General features: G+C 35.3%; 1 protein-coding gene across 2 annotated transcripts; it reads left to right on the top strand.

The window, feature by feature from the left end:
- Positions 1-503: 503 nt before the first annotated feature.
- LOC111517726 (lysophospholipase-like protein 1) lies at positions 504-22,606 on the top strand. 2 transcript variants are annotated; one of them, XM_023173973.2, is made up of 4 exons: positions 504-652; positions 14,235-14,356; positions 14,410-14,557; positions 21,161-22,606. In XM_023173973.2, exons 1-4 carry the CDS (start codon positions 574-576, stop codon positions 21,514-21,516), a joined length of 705 nt encoding a protein of 234 aa, XP_023029741.2. In that variant the 5' UTR covers positions 504-573; the 3' UTR covers positions 21,517-22,606. The 2 variants fall into 2 exon arrangements, with proteins under 2 accessions (XP_023029741.2, XP_023029742.2); XM_023173974.2 differs by lacking the exon at positions 504-652 and adding an exon at positions 13,597-13,747.
- The last annotated feature ends 796 nt before the right edge of the window (positions 22,607-23,402 follow it).

A 23,402-nucleotide genomic window follows, 5' to 3' on the forward strand; every position in this document is an offset into this window, starting at 1 on the left:
AATTAACCTTAGCTACGACACAATTTTCCCCAGGGGTTGGTAGTGCTTCTCGACCGCTTGCAACAAAAATCACTATCTGTCAAAAATTATTGGAAATATGTATGCGGAAAAGGCATGTGAATTTATAGAAAAGATTGAATTACATTTAACCTCATAAAAACTATAATTGCCAAACATAATATCTGTTTTATCCAATTTATAGAACGATTGGTCAAAATCGGCACTTTTAGCCCCACTCTCCCCTATCTTAATAAAAACCGCAATGATAGGTATCTACTGTGACCCTATTTGATTCGGCAAATTAACAGACTTACACGATGTCATGATGTTTACTTATTATGTTATTACACATTATTTGCAGTATCATTTGTAACAAAGCTCAAATTACATTAACATAAAAGTTTCAGTATGGTTGTTGCCAAGTTTAAAGATTTCAAAAACATAACAGATATGGAATGTATACAAATGGAATATTCAGAATATTTCATATAGGCAACACTGTGAAAACCACCTCTACTATTGCTAAAACATTCGCAACAAATCCAACTGAAAATTAATAGTTGGCACTCCACGATGACGTTAAGTCCTCTCCACCTGATAAAATCCACACAATTAATATGTTCTGCCGCTATAATTTTTCTTCATGGTTCAGGTAATGAATACAAAATATTTCAATTAAACACAATTTCAGATGAGGATAATTTAACAATTTTCACTTACTATTGAAAATGTTCAAATATCTAACTTTGATCTAACTTTAATAAATTGATAAAAGTGACTTGATCTTTGAAGTAAAGAAAAGTGACTTGAATGTCGAGCAAGTTTAGTCAGTGGAAAAATCTTCTTTTAGGTTGCTCACCTCCAGTCAGCGCTCTCATAGTATACCTGGAGGTAGAGCTCCATAAATGTGAACAGTATTCTATAGAAATTCAATTTGAAGCATTGAACGTTTTGATAAGCTGTTTTTGCTGATCAAGTAACGTGAATAAGGAAAGACATTTTCACTATTTGCCATTCGACGCCAAAGAAGTCAATCGACCCAACTAGAAACCCTAGGAGCCTAATGCTGGGTTCATGGGAATCTTTATTCATTGGGAAGTCCCTTCAGAATGACGTAATTTGACATTCTATTATGACATCAGTTCTTTTTTGGGAAAGAAAGTTTTTGGCTTTCTACTACTCCATCTTGATACAAAAAAAGAGATCAGGGAATCTTCCAAAGAAAGGAAGGAAGCAATCAATTTGAAAATAAGTAACTCTATTCATATATTCAAATATTCTGAATATTTCATTTGTATACATTCCATCTGTTATGTTTTTGAGAAATCTTTAAACTTGGCAGCAACTTTCTTTCCCAAAAATTAATCACTTCTAAAAATATAACCCCTTCAATTCAGACATCAGTTCCTATTGAAAAAAAAACCCACATAGCCCTTGGTGAGATCAGCTGAATCACTTCTGTATTCAATATATTTTGTCAAAAACACAGGATTTCGGTATTTTTGATGAAGTAATCTAATGAATGAATAATAGTATTCCAATCACAGAGTCACTAAACACAATACAAGTGACAATGTTGGCCAACGTCAAGTTGACATTCCAATGACACTTGAAATGATATTGTTCGTAAATAAAAGATCTGAATGATTATTATTTGGATTTTAGGGGTTAGTGTGAGACAATTATCGTTTGTCGATTTCCAAACTGTAGTTTTTGAAACTATGAATATTTTTAGCTCTAATTTACAACTGACTACGGATTTTATTCAAAAACATTCATGAAACAGTTTCAACGATAAGTTTCAATTATACGGTGCATTTCTTTAATGTTCCCCCATTTAATTTTTGAACGGGTCAACTAAAAAAATTGAAATTTGTGATAATGAAATTAATGCATTAATACTTAATTTTGAAGTGGAACTGACAGATGAAACTTTCACGATGGCGACTGGGTACCATCTGGGTGAAAAACTTCAAATGGAAAATGGGGTTTGGTGATACATCTTTTTGAAGCTCCTAACACATGCTTGATAACCCTAGAATATAATGTCAATATTATCAACTACTACAATATGGCGGAACTTTAAATAATTGCCTGAATACATTGACATATAACTACATAATATGAGGTAATAAGCTTGAAGTCAGTTCAGAAGATGCTCGAAATGGTTGCCTTGAAATTCTTGACATATAAACAGCCTATCCGATATTTCACGCCGATAATTCTCCAACACAGTAACGTCAATATCTCTACAAATATTTATTATTCTCTGTCGTATAGCCAATATTGAAGCGGGTTCAGTTTCGTACACCTTCTGCTTCAAATAGCCTCATAAAAAATCCAAAGGTCTCAAATCTGGCGAGCGGGCTGACCATTCTGTAGGACCTCGACGGCCAATCCAACGACCGGGAAAACTAGTATCCAAATAGTTTCTTACTTGTCTGGAGTGATGTGGTGGTGCTCCATCTTGTTGGAATACAATATCCATATCGAATTCATTAGGATTCGCTTCAACGATTTCAGTTATGGGAGGGTCAACAGTAGTTTCCAGCATATCCAAATACAATTCCCCTGTTGAATTTTGATCAATGAATAGAGGTCCTACAATATGTTTTACCAATATTCCTGCCCAAACGCTAATATTTCCTGGATATTTGGTATGTGTTTCCAGGAAAACGTGAGGGTCGGTATCACTCTAATAACGGCAATTTTATCTGTGAACGTTGGCGTTTAAAAAAATGTACATTCGTCACTGAAACAAATATCGTGAGGATGATTTCGCAGAATTCTATTCTTCGATCAGGGTCATCTTCAGTTAATTGGTGTACCATTTTAATTTTGAATGGATGATACCTATTCCTCTTCAAAAGTCTCTACACAGTAGAAGGAGATACCTCACAAACATTGGCGACGGAATAAGTAGAATATTCAGGATTTACTACTATATCACCAATTATTTGCACTTGCTGTTCTTCCGGAATGGACGGATGACCTGGTGGCTTTTTGTTATGTACACTACCGGTAGTTGTGAATTTGGAAACAAGTTCCCTCAAATATTTTCTACAGATAGGACGATTCGGAAAACGTTCTTCGAAAATCCTTTCGGTCTCGTGACCGTCGCACCGTATATAAAAATCGCTTCAATTTTTTCTTCTAATGGACGAGAATTGACCAGGTACCAGGTGCCAGATTATTGACGTGGTACCTTTCTACTAGTAAAACTGAAAACTAAATGAGAATATTCTAACTGAACAATGATGTTCATTGTCGTACTGACATTTTGTGTCGTTTTTATAAACAAAATATAACTCAACGAACCTTATCGGGTGGTTGGAATTGCCATTTGGCAGATAAAAAGGAATATTTCTAGAAATATCGATATTAATGTGTTTGCCTTCAGGAAATTATTAAATGTTCTACCATTTTATAGTAGGTGAAGATATTGACTTCATATCCTAGGGTTGTGAAGTATTCGTCAGCAGCTTCAAAATGATGTCACAAGACTCCCTTTCCATTTAATTTTTTTCCCAGATGGCGCCCAGTCGCCATCTTGAAAGTTTCATCTGTCAATTTCACTTCAAAATAAAGTATTCATGCATTAATTTCATTATCCCAAATTTCAATTTTTTGAGTTGACCCGTTCAAAAAATAAAAGGAGGTGGGTACATTAAAGAAATGCTCTGTATGTTATCGAAGTTTATGACAAATCATTTGCTTGATATATTATTTCCCTAACTTACTTTTGGTTGATTTTCCTAATAAGATATTTATCAACATTTGTAACACATTATGAAACACTTATCACTGGTAATGTAGAAAAAATACCATCAGGGAAGCTATAATAAATGAACTGAAATTGTGTTAAATGTTGGGATTCCATATTCGGTTGAGATTCACAGCTTCTTCTTTTCTCTTGAAAGTATCTATGTGTTTGTGGATCTCTTTTGCCTCCCGTATCAGTCGACTATGATATACCTGGTTAGGAGTACTAAGTTTCGTGTTTTCAAACAGAATCATGAATCCGCCACAGCAGACTTGTCCGTTTGGCATAGTCTGCAGATTCTTTTATGCTCCTTCAGCCTTGTTCCCTTAGATCTTTTGGTGGTTTTGATGTATACCTTCCCACAAGTGCACGGTATACGATATACCCCTGCTGCTGATAGTGGATGTCTTTAGCCGACCTGAAATGGTTTGAAAACCGTTTCAATGTTTTGTTTGCTCAAGACTTTTCCAATTCTGTTTGTAACCCTTGAGATATATAGTAGATACCCACGTGCAACCATCTGAACCTTGTTTTATGGCCTTGTTGATCCCGGGTACTCTGTATCCATTCGAATTCAAAGTAACTTGAAGACGTTCCAGTACTTGCTTTAGATGCTCTGGTTCACATATTATTCGAGCCCGTTCAGTTAGAGAAAAGATGACTTCTCTCTTTTGATTAGGATGGTGGTTTGATAGTGCGTGGGGTTTCGTTCACTTTGTGGGTTAGTCGTAACATCACATCGTTCGATGTGATCCTGCTATCCGCTGCTATCCGCTGGTCCTGTTTAGTCTATATGGTGAACTTGATGCTGGCCTGTTGTGCGTTCAAGTGGTCTAGAGAAAGGTTTAGAGCGCCCCGTTCATGTTTCCAAATGACGAAGGTGTCTTCCACGTAACGTAGCCACAAGGTCGGTTTTAATTGAAAGGTGTCGATTGCTTTCTCTTCAAAACGTTCCATGAAGTAGTTGGCTATCACAGGGCTGAGTGGAGTTCCCATCGCCACGCCATCTAGTTGCTCATAGAAGTTACTCCTCCACTGAAAGAAACTATCCGCGTGACATGCTCTGAGATACAGAGATTGATCAAATGTATAAAATATCATTCATGGATACTCGTGAAAAGAGGTTTTTTGAAAGGAGACAAGTTAACATACTATGCCGTTTCTGGCTCAAAATCCCATGCTTTTTCTTATGGAGCTTAATTTTAGTAATTTTCGGATCTAGTAGCGGAACCTTGTGGAACACCCAACTCGAGGTAGATGTGACGTGTGTAAGAGTTATACGATGCAATATGTATGTGTGTGTGAGAAAGAAGGCGGTGAAGTCATCATGGAGTAGAGAAAAATCAATGATGGTGACATACCGAAAGGGCACTAAGCCACATCTTCGTTAATAATAGTCGCATCACCACGTACATTACGTCACCACAAGGTTCCGCTACGAGGTCCGAAAATGACTAAAATTAAGCTTCATAAGAAAAAGCGTGGGATTTTGAGCCGGAAATGGCATAGTATATTAACTGAGACACCAAATACGGTGAAAGTTCTTGGAAATATCAAGAGCAATTGTGTATTCCGATTGCATCATTAAAAAGAATTGTGGCATGTAGAAGGAAATGACTCTTGATCTTCACTTCCAGAAACCATACTTGCGACGTTTGAGATATCGAAGCATTCCATACACTTGAGAATTTGTGTGTTGGTCGATATCATTTATAGTAAAGTAGATGGTCTATAGTTTAAAAAAAAACACTGAATCTCTTTCTACAGTGTCATCCCCAAAGTACGCACCATATGGGAAACTTTTTTATTATGGGTTTTTCGACAAAAAGTTATTCTTGATAAAAGTTTGTGCATCCCCTAAAACTAAACATGCACCAACAAAATACAGTAAGTAGGTAGGTAGGTAGGTCTAAAGTAAGTGGATCTATTTGACCCTCCACCGCAACCCATAAGGGTTTATAGTGGCTCACACCTATTCACACTCGGCCAAATAAACCCAGCTTCTTAACGAAGCTGATTAGTTTGTATGGTGAGTGGTTTTTCGGGACAGATGGTGAGAGTACGGATCTGCCGAACTCACAGAACCTGATTCGGTTCCCAGCGGGGCAGGCACAAAGTATATGCTCTGCAGTTTCATCATTTTTTGGCAGTCCAAGTCTCTGCATGTGATGATTCAAATGACAGTGACCTGTAAGAAGGCCTGTTAGACATCGTAGTTCTTTCCTACTGTTGTCCAACAACTGTTTGGAATCAAGCTTCGAGGGGTGAATGAACGCCTTGGAGTGAGGCAATCCTGGAAGATTCTACCAGAAGTCCGTAACTCTTTTTGCCATCCAGGTGTTCAGTGTTTGTTTGGCAAATCCCAAAGTAATGCCAATGACAGGTTCTGGTCCAATGAAGCCGCTTGCAGCGCCCTCTTTTGCAAGAGAGTCAGCAGCTTCATTGCCTTCCAGGCCAGTATGGCCAGGAATCCAGTCCAGAGACAATCTGTTTAGTCTTCCTTTCAAGGAAAGTATTTTTTGGCGGTTTGCTACCAATTTAGCCGTTGCTCGGTAGGAGCCAAGAGCTTCCAACGCCGCTTGACTGTCCGAGAATATTTTTATTGACTTGTGAGTGAGGTTGGATTTATCCAATCTCTCTGCACACAATTTAATAGCGTGAATTTCCGCTTGAAATACAGTGGCATAAGTTCCTAGGCAGGTAGATAACTCTGTCCTAGGTCTGCGACTGAAAACACCTGCACCAGAACCGGAAGGTGTTTTTGATCCATCTGTGAACCAACAACTATCTGCTCTTAATATTTCCTTCTCCCGCAGGATCCAGTCCTCTCTACTCGGGAATAGTACTTTATAAGGCAATTCGTAGTTGACAGCTGAAGGCATAAAGTCAGAGGTCATTTCCAGAATGCTGTGACTTCCAATGTCAACCAACAGCCTGTTGCACTCTGCATTGAATTGATTTGTGCAATTGGCAATGTGCACAAGTCTGTATGCAGTCCATCTAGCCTCTCAGAATACAGTACAACACACGTAATATACGAGGAGCCTTCAAATATTTGATTTTGTGACAAGAGTAAAGTACTCTTATTATGAAAAACCTTGGAAATGTTATTCAGAAAAGCTGTTTAGCATTGAAAAATACATCTAGACTTGAAGTCATGGCCATCTAAGTGAAGTTTTTTAAAATGGGGACTACGAAAAACAAATTTTTGATAAAACGATGGAAAGACAGCATCCTGTATACGATGATACATTTCAAAAGCCTGTAATATTATAAATTACATAACTATGGTGTTAACCACGGTCAATTGTTTTGAAAAGTTAACTATTTTTCAAAGTTTTTGGTGTAAAGTTATTTTTACTTTTTGTTAACAACGAAAATCACTCAAAATTATAGAGTATTATAACAAGAACTTGATATTCAATAATATCAAATCACAAAACATCAAAATAAAATAGGCATTTCGAAACAAACACTTATTTTAAACAAGAAAATCTCCAGGAAATCAATGAGTTTGTTCAGAAATACCTATTTTATTTTGATGTTGTGTGATTTGATATCATTGAATATTGAGTTTTCGTTACAATACAGTATAATGTAATTTTCGGTGATAACAAAAAATAAAAATAACTTTGCACCAAAAATTTTGAAAATTAATTTACTTCTCAAAAAAATTGACCATGGTTAACACAACAGTTGTGTAATGTAATATTACCAGGCTTTTAAAATGAAACATCGTATACAGGATGCTGTCTATTTATCGTTTTAGCAAAAAAACCCAAAACGATTTATAACTATCTATAACGTTTCCTTGTCAATCTCCAGGACTGGTCCTCCTCCACAGGACTTCAGATATCAGAACACAAGACCAAGTGCATCCGGTTCTGCAAGAGATATAAAGGAAACCTCCCCCACTTCTACAACTATTCGGCAAGAGTATCCAATACGTGGAGAATATAAAATTTCTAGGAATGATTTTAGACCACCGACTAAACTGGAAACTACATATTCAACACCTTAAAACCTCCTGTCAAAAAGGACTGAATTTGATGAAAACCATTTTCTGTAAAAGTTGGGGGGCCGATTCAAAGACCTTAATGCAAATCAACAGGTCATTAATGAGATCCAAACTAGACTACGGGGTAATCATATATAACTCGGCAAAGAAGACAGTTCTAAAACAACTAGATACTATTAAGAATAATGCCATCAGAATTGCAATTGGAGCCTTCTGCACTAGTCGGGTAAACAGTATCCGTTGTGAAGCAGGTGAACCTTCATTATCTTCTCAGAGACAACCCTTGACTCTCACATATGCAGCTTCTGTCAACTCAAATCCAGAAAACCCAGTTCACCACAACGTCATCGCAAACAGATTTGAAAGTACTTTTGCTAGAAAGAAAAGAGCTAATCATCCATTCTATGAGAGATACAACCGCTACCTATCCAGTTTACGTCTTTCACTTCCAAATATTATGAATACTTCAAATATATCAAATCCCTTTCCTGGACAATTCCTCAAATACAAACAAACATAAGTCACACCTAGTTAAACAAAAATTAAACCAATCATGAGATAATTGAGACACAATTTCATCAACTAATAAACCAATATAAGGACTTTTGTTTGATATACACGGACGCATCAAAAACCGAAGAGGGTGTTTGGGCAGCTTTCATAAGTTCTGATTACAGGGCCTCCTTCAAATTACCCAAAGAGAGTAAAGTATTCACAGAGGAAATATATGCTATATTGAAAGCACTAAATTTCGCCGAAGTAAGAAACCTAACAAAATGCCTTATTGTGACAGACTCCTTGAATGCACTTAAGGCAATTGAAGAACTCTACACCTACCAACCCATCATACTCCTCATGAAAAGAGCTATACATTCTCTGCTACAAAATGAAGAATCACAAATTCATTTTATGTGGATTCCATCGCATATAGGAATAGCAGGTAATGAGATGGCGGACACACTAGCAAAGGAAGCTATTACCAACCCGATTACAGCAACAGAACTTCAAGTTGTGTACCGAGATCTGAAACCCTTTTACAAACATATCCTCACCAACTGTTAGCAATCCCAATGGAATGAATCATCCTCAAAATTATCCAACATCAAGGCATCAGTTCTACCATGGAAGCACACACCTGATAACAGGCGAAAACAAGTAATCCTCTCACGACTTCGACTGGGTCATACACGCGCTACTCATGGACATCTTCTGACAGGCGAATGTACAGTGTGTAATTCTATTTTAAGTGTTGAACATATGTTAACCGAATGCGTTCTATATCATAATGATAGACTCAATTTCAATATTACCCGTTCACTCAAAGACACATTACGAGAAAATTGTAATACTGACAATCTCTTAGCTTTTCTCAAACACATTAATATGTTACAGGAAATATAGTTCTAGCATAATCTGTATCACTGAACCTACGCTAATAACCCTACGTGGTTGAAGCGTCTTTTTAATATAAAAAAATGTATTTCGTAGTCCCCATTTAAAAAAAACGAGTAAAAAAATCAAACTCTACTTAGATGACCATTACTCTAAATCTAGATGTATTTTACAATGCTAAAAAACTTTTTTGAATAACATTTCCCTAAATTTTTCAAAATAAGAGTACTTTACTCCTGCCACAAAATCAAATATTTGAAGGCTCCTCGTATATTACGTATGTTTTACAGTATTTTGTTGGTGCATGTTTAGTTTATCATGAATAACTTTTTGTCGGAAAACCCTTAATGAAAAAGTTTCCCATATGGTGCGTACTTAATGGATGACACTGTATATACCTAGGCAGAACTCTAGCGGTATTTCGCTTTGTTGCGGCACTTTATTAAACGTAATTAGGGAACGAGCGAGTACATCACTAAAAAAAATGTAATGTGTGTATACCTTCATTGCCATGAATTCACAACAATGTATATAAGATAATTGTTTGATCCGAAGCTCAATTACATCCAGTTTAATGCTCATTATCTAAAAATTGAAATAGTTAAATGTTCATATTTATTTTTAATTCTATAGTCAATCGTTTTGCGATAATGTAGTCTCAAAATATCACGTAATAGCTATTTATGATATGAGTGTTGAAAGTAAGGTTAATAAAACTTACTTTTTCAACACAAATATCATACAAAGTGTTTTATACAACTGATCTGTTTCCATAATAAAATAGATGAATTTAATATTTCTATATAAACATATTTTGACATCACTTGTCAGTTAACTATTTTCATGTTATCGCATTTGCTGTGAAGTGGCCGTGTCAGGTGACGCTGAATCACCCGGATACCAAGAAACAGTATTGTTTACAGCTCACGTGTTTCATTCAAAGTCACATTTAAAGTTCCTGCTAGTGTTTAATGTATATAATACATTCGTAACAGAATTTAATTAATAATAATTACTTTTATTGATAGGAAACAAAATACAAAGAAAAATATAAACAAAAATATAACCTCCTATCAAATGGCAGGATTCTATATCTATTGTTTATTATAAAACATTCTTGAAAATTGATGATTATATTTTGTTTATTGATATTTGGTCGAAAAAAAATCGTGTTAATACTCTTGACAGCCATTAAAAAGGTCACTTTTAATGACAGTTGTACAAAAATAAATGAATATAACGTGATAACTAGCACGCGCAACTTTTCTAATTTGAATAACGATAACAAATAATAATATCCATAATAATATCTAGTAGGAAAGAAACACATTTTGGTTTGTAAATATAAACGGTTTCGATACTAATCTTTCTAATCTAAGTGTCACTAGATCTAGTTAGGGGTTCTTGTTGAATACTCTTCGTGAACAGAAGTCAGCTCTGGATTGAATGATTCCGTACAGTCTATCTCGTCGTGTGTTTGTAGATCTTTAGATGGAAGAATACTCACTAGTTTACTTTGTAGTACATGTTCTAGAGGTAGCAAAAATGTATAATACTTTCTGGAACTTCAACCAGCGTTTCCTAAAAGGACTGATAAACAGTTGCAAAGCTTATTGTTAAATCATCTGAAAATAGAACTTTTAACGGGTGATGATAAACTGTATTGCCAAATAAGCGTCAAACTAACTGACTATTATAAGACAACAGGTATAGCTGGAGCACCAGTCAATCTAATAATAACACTGATGAAGGTTCGAAATAGATGAACACTTCAATCTAACAGACCACTATTATAATCTTCGAAACGGACTGGTTTAAGTTTGACGATAGTCGTGTCACTAAATATTCTGGCAATATCTTGAATTTATTGGAGCCTCTGGAGACACCCTTTATTTCATTCTATGAAAGAGAGGACATTGGCAGATCAAGATCTTCAGATGATGTGGTGCTGCAGGATTCTTCGGGTTTTCCTGTAGCTGAAAAAGCAAATGCGCCACTGGAATTAATCAAGTCGTCCCGTAGCGCCAATTAGTTTTTGTTGTTGTTGTTTCATTATTTGTATCACTTCCAATAAAACTGTTCTTCATTAGGAAGTTACTGTTGAAAAACAGGGTCCACTATACGAATTCTGATGAGTTTGCAGATTTACTCCAGTTAGATGGATGGAAATATTCGAATAGTTTCAAACATTCATAGGAAGTTGTGAGAAGAGAAAAGTTTTTAATCAAATAATCATCTAAACGAAGTACAACGTACTAAAACAGCATAAATTATGGTAATCGTGATAACTTGGGAAATATTCCGGATCGAATGCATACACGACAAATTGGGAACAAATCATTTGCTGATGGTTTCCACACAGAGGGAATGAAAATCTATCAATGACAAGCTGAAGAAAAGCCATATTTTTGAAACATATATTTACACAACTAAGAGCACACTGAAGAGCAGTTGAGAAATCATATCATATATTTTTTGAAACAGTCCTGACATTTTCCAGAAAGTAGGTATGTGAATCCTTGAGAAAAATAGCAGAGGAATTCATTTATACAAGGGAAATTGCTCACATCTAACTGAATTTATTTTCTGGGCGTTTGCTTTCAGGTAATCTACAAATAAATTACAATGACTTTAACGATTTTCAGTAAGTAGGTGGCTATAGTTTATTTTTACTAGAACTAATTTTCTATTCTGAGTGAATAACTTGACTATTCCGTTCGAATTAGTACACTAGCTCATTACGCTTCAATAATAGCTTGTTTTTAAAAATATAATGATCCACTGCATTGATTTTCTGTTTATCCACTATTATACCGAGTGTCAACGAATATATCAAACAAGTCATAAGTTCTAGATTCTAGGTGTATCAAAATGAAGATTGGTATTGGTGAGTGATATATAAATTTTGACACTTTCTGGATTTGTGAGACAGACACTTTCAGTTTTTCAGAAACACGCAGCAGGTTTTTATGATTTTTGTAGTATCATGTGTCATACGTTTCGAATTAAATTGTTACTCATGTTCATATAGCGACTCTACTTGTTAAGTTTTAATTGTCGGTTTTCAACTGACAGTTATGTTACTTGACTTTTATCATCACAAATATTGATAAACACATCGACTAATAGAAAGTGATTATTGCAATCAGCGCAACCATTCTACATTTTATGGCGATGAGGATAAACCAGTGAGAGTTTAGAAGACAGATAAACATATCGAAAAAAAAAAATGTTATCGGAAAAACAGTTTATGAACTCTCTCCGTGGACTGGCAGGAAATTGTCAATTTTTTGATAGTTGGAAGGAACGTCTTCAAGATCAACTAGTCAACAAGTCATCTGATATACTCCTGATCTATCCGACACTGAAGTTTTGTCTTTGTTTATAACCGATGAAGCGGAGAAAGGGAAGAGGAGGTAGGTGAAAGCACTCGAATGACCTATAAATAGTCACCTCTCGGAGAAATAGTCCAGTTGGTCGAAAACACCATCGCAGAGCTGTTCAAAATTAAGATGACTCTGGTCTGAATAATAATAATAAGATACACAGTGATATAAATATACATATATTGTGATATACAGATTAATTGGCCTATTGTCAGCTTTCTGATATGAGATCAGGTGCTGTTGAGGCCCAGAGGGAAAATGCATATCCTGAGACTAAGATTGAGAATATTATATTTCGAATATGAGTACTAAATATATTAATGTTGAGATAGCTTCTCTTTTATTATTCTTTTGAATGACGCCATCGATTTTGTGAAGTCAGTGATCCGGAATTTATTCAGAAGATTTGTCGTGCAGTATGTGAAGGAACGTTTGAATATCTCTTTCTTATGGGAGGGTATAGTTATAATTCCTCTCCTACGAATATTTACATTATGAACATGGCTTCTAAAGATGATTTTTTTGTGTAAATAAGGAGGTTTTTCCTATTTTTAAATTATATATAAGAAACAGGTTGTATGAAGTAGTCTTCGATTATACCTATTCATCCAATTTATTTCCTGCAGTTTATGCGACACTCTCTGTTTTCGCCTTATACCAAATATTAACCTTGAACAAGAATTTTGTAATTTCTGAATGCGTCCGGAATCTCGGTTATCTAAAACGGCCCATATATGCTATCACAGAAGTCCAGTCATTACCTGAAGATGATTGTGGAAACTAACATTGTGAAGTACCTAGGCTTGAAATCTTTTAATTTTCATTTCATTTTTAATTGTTCAATTTTAAATTTCTTGCTTGACTTATATTTTATCTTTCATTGATTTCAAATCATATTACATCATATTAGACAATGGAAGTCCGAACTAATGAAATTGCGAAATCATGTTAATAAATAATTTTCATAGTAGTCAAGGTAATTTATTGAATTATTTACCCCTCTTTCAGTGGTGACGGCTGAATAGAATTGACATATAACTTACCTAATTGTCTAGCTGTTCCAGTAAAACAGACTAAGTTATTATCTACGTATTATCAGTACAGTACAGTACCAATAACTACCTGATTATTATGGATTTCATTCTCTAGGTTATCAATGAAAATTTTAACTAGCAGAAGACTCAACAGGTAACCCATCATCAGTCCTTCACTGCATGAATAAAATTTTTTGTCGAATTGGAAATATGTAAAACATTGAATATGTAGATTTTAGTTAGTAAAGACACGCCTAAAGAAACTATTGTATTGCGAAACACGTGTTGTGTTTTTGTAAAACTGTTTATTGAAAATCTCAAAATAGTATAATTCCAAAATAGTGGGTACTAAAGAAAAAACTGTGAGGTTTTTGCCTCAATCTTTCTCTTGCAGTGGCTTACGGAAATTATACTAAACAGATAAGGAAAAATAATTATAAAATAAATAGAATCACAAGCTGGGTAGTATCTCTATTCAAAAATTACGTAACATGGCAATTCTTCACTAGGGAATCAAAAAACGAAACTGAAAAATTCATACTGGGTTCTTAATGATCCTTCCTGTTTTTCGCAAGGACAGAATTGAATAGCTAGTAATCCATTTTTTACTGAATGTATCATTTTTATATTTGCCTTTGCAGATAGCTCCGGACCCGAAATTTCGAATCTGATAACATCTCTTGTAGGCAATTCCTCCTTCCCTTCGCACATTAATTTCTATTTTCCCACGGCACCAGCGAGATTTTATATGCCACTACAAAAAGTGAGTCTTTTTTTTCTATTCATTTACTGTTATGTTGAAAAGTGCTGTTACAGATAACTAATGTATGGTTCAATAGATACAATATAACTCCTGGGGATCCGGAAGACTCAGATGGAATAGAAGAATCAGCAGAGGAAATAAAAAAATTGATTTATGAAATCATTGAGATGGATGAAGTTCCCGTTAATCGAATTGTAGTAGGTTAGTCATTGCCACTTTTTGCAAAGTCAAGTAATATTACTACAATTGATAAACTCACGATGCAGTAGTTTTTCCACCCAAACAAATTACAAAACTCCCTCAAGTTGGCCCTAAATATATTAATATGATTATCAAAATGTTAAAATCGATCAGTTTCTAATTTTATTCAAGCACTCATTTACTGATTTCACTTGTCAATGAAGTTAACAACAATTTAGAAAGACTTTCTCTATTCTTTGCTTTTCTGCTACCGCTTTACTGATGAGATAGTGTGTTCTTATTGGCTCTATTCTTTGTCCTGTTTTTTATTTTTGAGGTCTGTCAACAGTTAGTAGTCGGTGGGAGCCAAATCTGGCGAATATGATGGATGTGGGAGCAATTCAAAGTTCAATTCATGTAGTTTTGTCATTGTTTTAATTGACTTGTGACACAATGTGTTATTTTAATGGAACTAATTTTTTTTTGCCATATGTGGCGTTTATTTGCAATTTCAGCCTTCAAACGCTCAAATAAAGCTATATAATATTATAATAATAATAATAAAACGGCTTCATTCACCTGAAGTAAGAACATACAGAATATACAAAAAAAATATTGAGGTGAAGGGGCGGAGTGTCAGCAAAGCTATTTTTAAACTCAACCTTTGAGAAAAAAATGAAATTTGAAATGAATAAATGAAAATTACAGTACATACAAGTGAACTAATCAAATAAATGCTCTTTGACTCTTTTTTTGAAGTTTTTCAACGTGTAGGATCTGAATTCACTGGGCAGGAGATTGTAGAATGTAGCTGCGTTGTATGAGACGCTGCGAGTAAAAACAGAAGACCTGTGTTCAGGAATGACCAGCACCGACCTGTTTCTAGTGGAAAAGCTGTTAATATTAGGGAAAGAATTCAATTTTTCCATTAAATAAGGCGGCATTCCGGTCTTCAAGACTTTGTGGGTGTTTATGAGTAGGTGCAGTTTTACTGAGTTTCTCTAGTTGCAGCAAGCCTGATTCCTTCATGACCGTTGATATGTGGTCGTATTTTCGAATTCCAAAAGAAAAACGAAGGCAACCGTTTTGGATTCGTTGAAGACGGAGGGAATCAGATTGAAGTAATGCAGGGCCATAAATGCTATCGCAATATGAAACTTCATAAATGATTAGCGCCTCACATAATTTAAGTTTGAGTTGTTTGGTGATCAAGTCCCGATTTGAAAACAGTTGCCTTAATATGTTGAAAGACGTTTGAATCAAATGACTAACGTGTTTTGTATAGCGTAGTTCAGAATCGAGCCACAGGCCTAGGTTCTTTGCTTCAGTTACAAAAGGCAGAACGTCACCATTTATATGCATATGAAGACTATTTTTAGCAATATCTCGCAATCTTTTAGGTCCAAAGATCATTACTGCTGACTTTTTGGAGTTTAACTTCAATTTATGAGCTGATGAAATATCAAATATGGTCTGTAGATCACGATTAATGAGGTTTTGAGCGGAACCAATGTCAGGGAACTGAAAGGAGAAGTACAGTTGGGTATCATCTGCGTAATGATGAATTTTGCATTTTTCTACCGACTGATGGAAGTCACAAATATACAGGCTGAATAGTAAAGGATCAATAATTGATCCTTGAGGAACACCTTTAGTTACGGGCAGAGTCTCTGAGCTGATACTGTCCACCATAACTCTTTGAGTTCGGTTCGATAAGTAATTTCTAACCAGACACAGCGCATTCACAGAAAAACCGAAGAAGCTGAGTTTATCGCACAGAATGTCATAGTCAAGAGTGTTGATGGTATTTCCCGTCTCAAGATAGTCGATAGTCGACTTCATTTTTCGATCATTCAAAACGATTTTGTGGATTTTTTTATGTTTTCTGGTGTTACTGCCTCATTTGGACGTCCACTGCGTTCTGCATCATCGATGTCTCTACGACCACGTTTGAAGTCAGCAAAACAACGTTAAATTTTTGTTTCTGATGGAGCGGATTTCTTTTAACCCTTCTCAAGGCCATTGCTCCGCTTGAACGGTATTTTTCCCATCAAGAAGCAGTGTAAAATTAAAACACGAAATTGTTTTTGATCCATTGTTTGGAAACTAACAAAAGTAGTGTCATTCTCAGCACAATAACTCACAAACTTATGAGTGGAATATCATGAAATTTCAACAGCTTTCCTTTGAAGGTTAGTACTAACTGAAAAAGCTATGAATGCAAGAAGACTAACGCCATCTATGTGTTAGGTCCGATACATTTCAGCCCAGGTAGCATCAATCCTACTTTTCTCTTAAAAAGTCCTGTTATCCACGAGTGCCTTCAAAACATCACTCTCGAAATGTTTCAGCTATGCCATTTATTATAGCTTCTATCGGATGCATATTATACAGGGTCTTTCACGACAAGCGTTCGTTAGGAATATATGAAGAACGATTCAAAATGAAAACTTGAAATTTTGTAGTAGTGGGTTTTACAAAATGGCCTTCTCAACAGAAATATTTTCAACTTCCGGTCTTTTTCCGTTATACGGTTGAGGGCAAATTCCTTATTTCGATTGGAACACCCTATATTTTATTACATTTTTGAATTCCTCAGCACATTTTAGGCCCACTTTGTATAACAATACATATACCCAAATTTGTTAGTTTTCGAGATATTAATTTTTTTCTGAAAAATTTGACGGTTACAGCTCCACTCCGAAAAAATCACAACTCATAGACAGTAACAGTTGAAAATGTGAAATTTCACAGAATCACACCTAAAGCATCAAGTCATGAACATGTCCATCGAATTTTCAAAAATAATTTACAGGGTGGTCGAAATTTCCACCTGAAACATAACATCGAGAAAACTGATGAAACACGATTTTTTCGAATGGAAACCATACACTATTCTATTATTTTTGGATACTACGAAAAAAAAGAAATCAAAATCATGAAAAATGTCCTTTACCTAAAATACACCCCTGGCAAGATATATCCGATTTTGGGAAATATTTGAAATATAAATCATTCGAGGCATCAAACCAAGAAAGCTTTGAAAACAAATGAAGTTACAACAAATATGTCAAAATTTGATGCTATATAATTGACGTGTATTTGGTAATTTTATATTTGTGTGTGGGGTATTCTAATGAAGATTTCCTGAATTTAATAATCATTTATGGTGAATGCAATAAGATAATGGACAAATCTTGTCGTGTTTTTGCAGAAAGATTTCCAACGCAACTTCCAGGATTCATGGAGTTTTAATGTTTTCTGCGCTATAAAAGAAGACCGAATTTTATGTTTATATTACACAGACCCAATAAAAATATTCTGAGAAGACTTTTAAGAAACTGCCGTTATTTCGGATCTTTTTCGTCTGTCATCAACAAAAAAAAAACCACTCGTTAACAATGAGGACATCGAAATTGTAGTTTTGGCCTACTTCACAGCCTACTCAGAAAATTCGTTGAAAGACGCAGAAAAGTCACTTCGAATCTCATGTCAATAAACCGGATTTTAATCAAACATAAATGGCGTCCTTTTAAATATCACCAGGTTCAAAATCTGAAACCTCACGACTTACCTGCTCGAGTGGAATTCTGCGAATGGTTTCTTATCAAGATACAGAAGGACCCTGAGTTCATGAAGAACATGATATGGACAGATGAACCCAAATTTGCCAAGAATAGTATATACAACAGCCATAATAGTCATTTTTGGGCAGCAGAAAATCCAAAGCTCGTTCGCCAGCGCAACTTCCAGGATTCATGGAGTCTTAATGTTTTTTGGGCTATAAAGGAAGACCGAATTTTATGCTTATATCTTTATGAAGAGAATTTGAATAGCGATAGATATAATTAGGAATATGGTTGGTGAATCCATACGGCATGTTTCTGAACAATACCGTTTCAAGTTATGGTATCAGATGTATGGAGCCCCTGCACATAGTACTGATACCGTTGATGGGTTGTTGAATGGGATGTTCGAAGATCAGTGGCTTTGCTACAATGGACCATTTAAATTTCCTCCTCGCTCTCCAGACCTGACGCCACTGGACTTCTTCATCTGAGGATATATCAAAAGAAATGTTTATGCGGATCCTGTGAGTGATAAAGAAAACATAAAACGGAGGGTTCTGGGAGCTTTCAATAATTTGATTCCTGACTCCATACAGAAAGCTATAAATAGTGGTATGCAAAAAAGAATATATCCTTGTTTAGAACAAAACGGCAATGTTTTTGAACATCTGTTGAAATGAACCACAATGTTATTTGAATTTAAAGAAATTAAGTTAAATTCTAAAATTAAATTAAAATCTAACCTTAAATAATATAAAAAAAATAAAATTACTGTATTCGATATCAATGAACAAAGATATAATTCTTCTCTCTGATAGTATTTTATTTCATTCCATCCATTTTCATGAATGGAGCCTCGCAAGGAAGAGAAGCCGTCACAACTAGTGCTTGCACTTCCCTACATCAGAGGATTATCGGAGAGGATAAGAAGAATTGGTTCCAAGTACAACATTAGAACCTGTTTCAGATCCGGTAACACTATCCGTAGCAGCCTCACGAAAACCAGGCCCCCCAAACGCAGACTGCGATTCCAAGAATTGCATTTACCGGATACCCTGTGAGTGCGGAAAATCCTATATTGGTGAAACTAAGAGGCCATTGAATGTTCGCATTGCCGAGCACAAGAATCACACACAGCGAGGAGAAACCAGCAAATCAGGAATAGCAGACCATGTTTGGACCCATCAACACAACATCGAGTGGTCCCAAGCTGAGATCTTGCACAGAGAGGAACATTGGTTCAGGAGAAAATTTAAGGAAGCCGCATACATGTTGTCCAACAACGTATTCAACCAGGCCAGCGTAGATATACGAAACATATGGAAACCCATCATCAAACGGAAAATGACCAACTCCCGCCAAATCGGTCATCTCTCACGGAATCAGTGAAGCGGAAAGTAGAGAAAGTGAAAGTATTTCAACGACCTATAAAATAGTCATCTCTCGGAGGAATCAGTCCAGTCATCACCCGAAGACGATTGTAGATACCAACAATCGAAACGTCGTGAACTAACGTGACTTGGAATCTCTACACTTTTTTATTTTTTATTATTTTCTTTTTGCATTCCTTTAATTTTTATTTATTCAATTATTATATTTTTACTTGTAGGTTATTTCACTATCATTGCATTTCAGGTTTATTGTTGCTTAATATAATTATTATTTTCAACTATTCTTTTTTAATTATTCTTTTTTACTTGTTTCAGGGATTTCAAATCATTTTATATAGTAGACAATGGAAGTCCGAACTAGTGAAATTCATCACGAAACATTGTCAATCACCTTCAAACATCCATTTTCATGTTGAGTTATCTTTTACCAACGACAGAGTTAATATTAGTTCATTTGTTTTCAAAGCTTTCTTGGTTTGGTATTGCTTCGAATGATTTACATTTCAAATATTTCACAAAATCGGATATATCTTGCCATTTGAAAAAATCGTGTTTCATCAGTTTTCTTGATGTTATGTTTTAGGTGGAAATTTCGACCACCCTGTAAATTATTTTCAAAAATTCGACCTGTTCATGACTTGATGCTCAAGGTGTAATTCTATAAAATTTCACATTTTCAAGTGTTACTGTCTATGAGTTATGATTTTTTCGGAGTGGTGCTGTAACTGTCAAATTTTTCAAAAAAAAAATCAATATCTCGAAAACTAACAAATTTGGGTATAGGCATTGTTATACAAAGTGGGCCTGAAATGTGCTGAGAAATTCAAAAATGAAATAAGGAAGTTGCCCCCAACTTCCGGTATAACGGAAAGAGACCGGAAGTTCAAAATATTTTAGTTGAGAAGGCCATTTTGTAAAATCCACTACCACAAAATTTCAAGTTTTATTTTGAATCGTTCTCCATATATTCCTAACGAACGCTCGTCGTGAAAGACCCTGTATTCATCATCTTGAATTATGTGTTGGATGATATGTCCGAATGCTCTTTCCACGTGCTCTTCCCACGATAACAGTACGTAAAATATATGCATACGGGTTATTGATGACAGTTTTCAATTTAAGAAAAAATTAAACTAGCGAGAGCAGGATATAAGAATGTGTCGGCCGTGTAATAATTCAATATTGTATACTTAAGTTGAAGTTTGAGATTTTCAAAGCTCCAAGTCCAATAGAGAGTAGCCCATGGTTCAATGGAGAGATTGGCTCCGATCATTTAGCCCATAACTACGAAAGGCAAGTTGTCCAGCAGTTGGCAGCAGTGGATTGCGATCTTCCACCAGTTGGTAAACTGACGAGCAACGAGAAACCGTACCAAGTCCAAGTAGAAGGTCATTTCGTCGTTCCTGAAACTTTCGTACTCGCACTCGATGCACATACCACTGATGATGTATGCCGCGGTAGCAGACGAAACGCTTGGAGCCAATATCTGCATTTGACCACGGCATACTGGCCTGGATAACTAACCTCAGTTCCCATTCAAAAATTGATCACCTAACCTAACCTAACCTAACCTAACCTAACCTCAGTTCCCATTCAAAAATTGATCACAGATTGGGTAATATTACTTAAATTTCCTCAAACTCATGCTTGAAATGTGCTTGCAGGTGGATTTTCAATGGGTGGGGCGCAGGCTCTCCATATGGCCTACCGATTCACACCTGGAGTAGCTGGAGTATTCGCATTGTCATCATTCCTCAACAACGATTCAGCAATCTTCGGAAATGAAAAAATTCCAGACATTCCCCTTCATATGTCTCATGGCAAACAGGATCCATTCATATTTTTTCCGTGGGGCTTCGAAACCTTTGAGAAATTAACAAAACTTGGCGTGAGAAACGCTGAGTTTGTCGGGATCAACAACTCTTCGCACGAATTGAAGAAAAACGAACTTCTGGGGTTGTTTGATTGGATACAAAACATTGTACCACCTCTTGAAGATAATGAATCAAATGACATATAAAGGTTCAATTATTGGAGCAAATAATATTCTTTGATAATTATTACCTTCCACAATATTGAAAATATAGAATAATCTAGAATTGTATACAGCAGCAGAAAAAGAAATAGTTTAACACGACAAATTACTAAAATAACGCAGAGAGGTGCAACTAGAAATTTCGAGTTCAATCTCAAAATTTCCACTTTAAACACTCAATTTTTACTTTGACCTAGTAATTTTGGATTTGAATTCATAAATGAACATACTTTTCACCATTTCAATAATATGAGATTTCGAAAAGCCATATATAGATATACCGAATGCCTCAACGAAGACAGACCACTCTCGAAATCTTCATATGATATTGTGAAGCCTGAAGAAGCTATTGTATGGCGAAACACGTGTTGCGTTTTTGGAAAACTGTTTGGTGAAAATCTCACAAACTTATGGATTTTCATCAAGTTTCAGGCTGATTCCATCACATATAATACTACTAATCTAATAAACTTCAGTTTCATGACACTTTGGCACCACTTCGCGAAAAATGTTTCTTTCAGTATACTGTTGAATAAGTAGCTAAACAACCCGATTTCCATAATCATTATTTTCAAAATTAAGTTCAATCTCACCAAACCTTTCTGGAGTCGAGTATTCCATAACCGATGAATTTGAAAGAAATCATAAAATAATGTTCAAACACCACCACAATTCACAGATAGATTATCCCTGAATCTTTTTACAAGCAAGAACCCCATACTGAAACTCATGTATGATTTTCACTATAAAGGGTTTTACAAAAACCCCGACACGTGTTTCGCTATACATGAGCCTTCTCAAGCGTAAAATAAAATAAGTTACTTATTATTACGTTTATTATTTTACGCTTGAGAAAACTATTGTACAGCGAAACACGTGTCGCGGTTTTTGAAAACCCTTTATAGTGAAAATCATACAATAAACTGTATTAATTGTTGGAGATTAACAACAAAAATGAATTTGAGCCACATTATATTTATATGTTTTTGATTCGATGTTTCTATGGTTGTGTGTTGTTATATATTGTCAAGTTCAGTTGTTATATTTTTACCAGAAATAAAAATTATAAAAAGTCTCCATAAAGTTCTTATCATAAATATTAAATATCTTCAAACAGGTTATGGGCCCAGGCACGTTTCAATAAAACTGGCATATATAAGTGAAACTGTTGTTGATATGGATGTGACAAAATTCAACATAGTCAGGCTGAATAGCAATAATTACCAAATATGGAAATACAAGGTTGAAATGCTTTTACTGAAAGAAGAACTATGGAGAATAGTCAATCAAAACCCACCTGAACAAAAGAACAGTGATTGGGATGCAAAAGATGGTAAAGCGAGAGCTACAATTGGTTTACTAATCGAAGATTCACAAGTGATACATGTTAAGAATTGTAAAACAGCCAAAGAAGCTTGGGAGAATTTAAGAAAACAATATGAAAAACCAACTCTCACCAATAAAGTTTTTCTGCTGAAGCGGTTATGTAAAACAACATTACCTGAAAATGGTGACATGGAAAAGCACATAGCTAATATGATGAGCATTATCGATCAGTTAGTCACATTGGGAGAAAATCTAGCAGAGAATCTACAAGTAGCACTACTTTTATGCAGTCTCCCAGAAAGCTATGAAAATCTGGTAACAGCATTAGAAGGAAGGGCAGAGTATGATCTGACTCTCGAAATGGTAAAAGGCAAATTAGTACAGGAGTATCATAGGCGGAAGGAGAATTCCACATCAACTAGTGAAATGGCTCTAAAAGTTTACAAGAAAGGGTCTGTTAAAAAGGCATTCGAGCACTGCAACTCGAAAAATGTGATATGTCATTTCTGTAAGAAAATAGGACATATGAAGAAAGATTGTTTTTA

The sequence above is a fragment of the Leptinotarsa decemlineata genome, unplaced genomic scaffold (assembly GCF_025532065.1).
Source record: "Leptinotarsa decemlineata unplaced genomic scaffold, Ldec_3_MD MMD2_tig00026336_RagTag_RagTag, whole genome shotgun sequence".
In the NCBI taxonomy this organism is placed as follows: domain Eukaryota; kingdom Metazoa; phylum Arthropoda; class Insecta; order Coleoptera; family Chrysomelidae; genus Leptinotarsa; species Leptinotarsa decemlineata.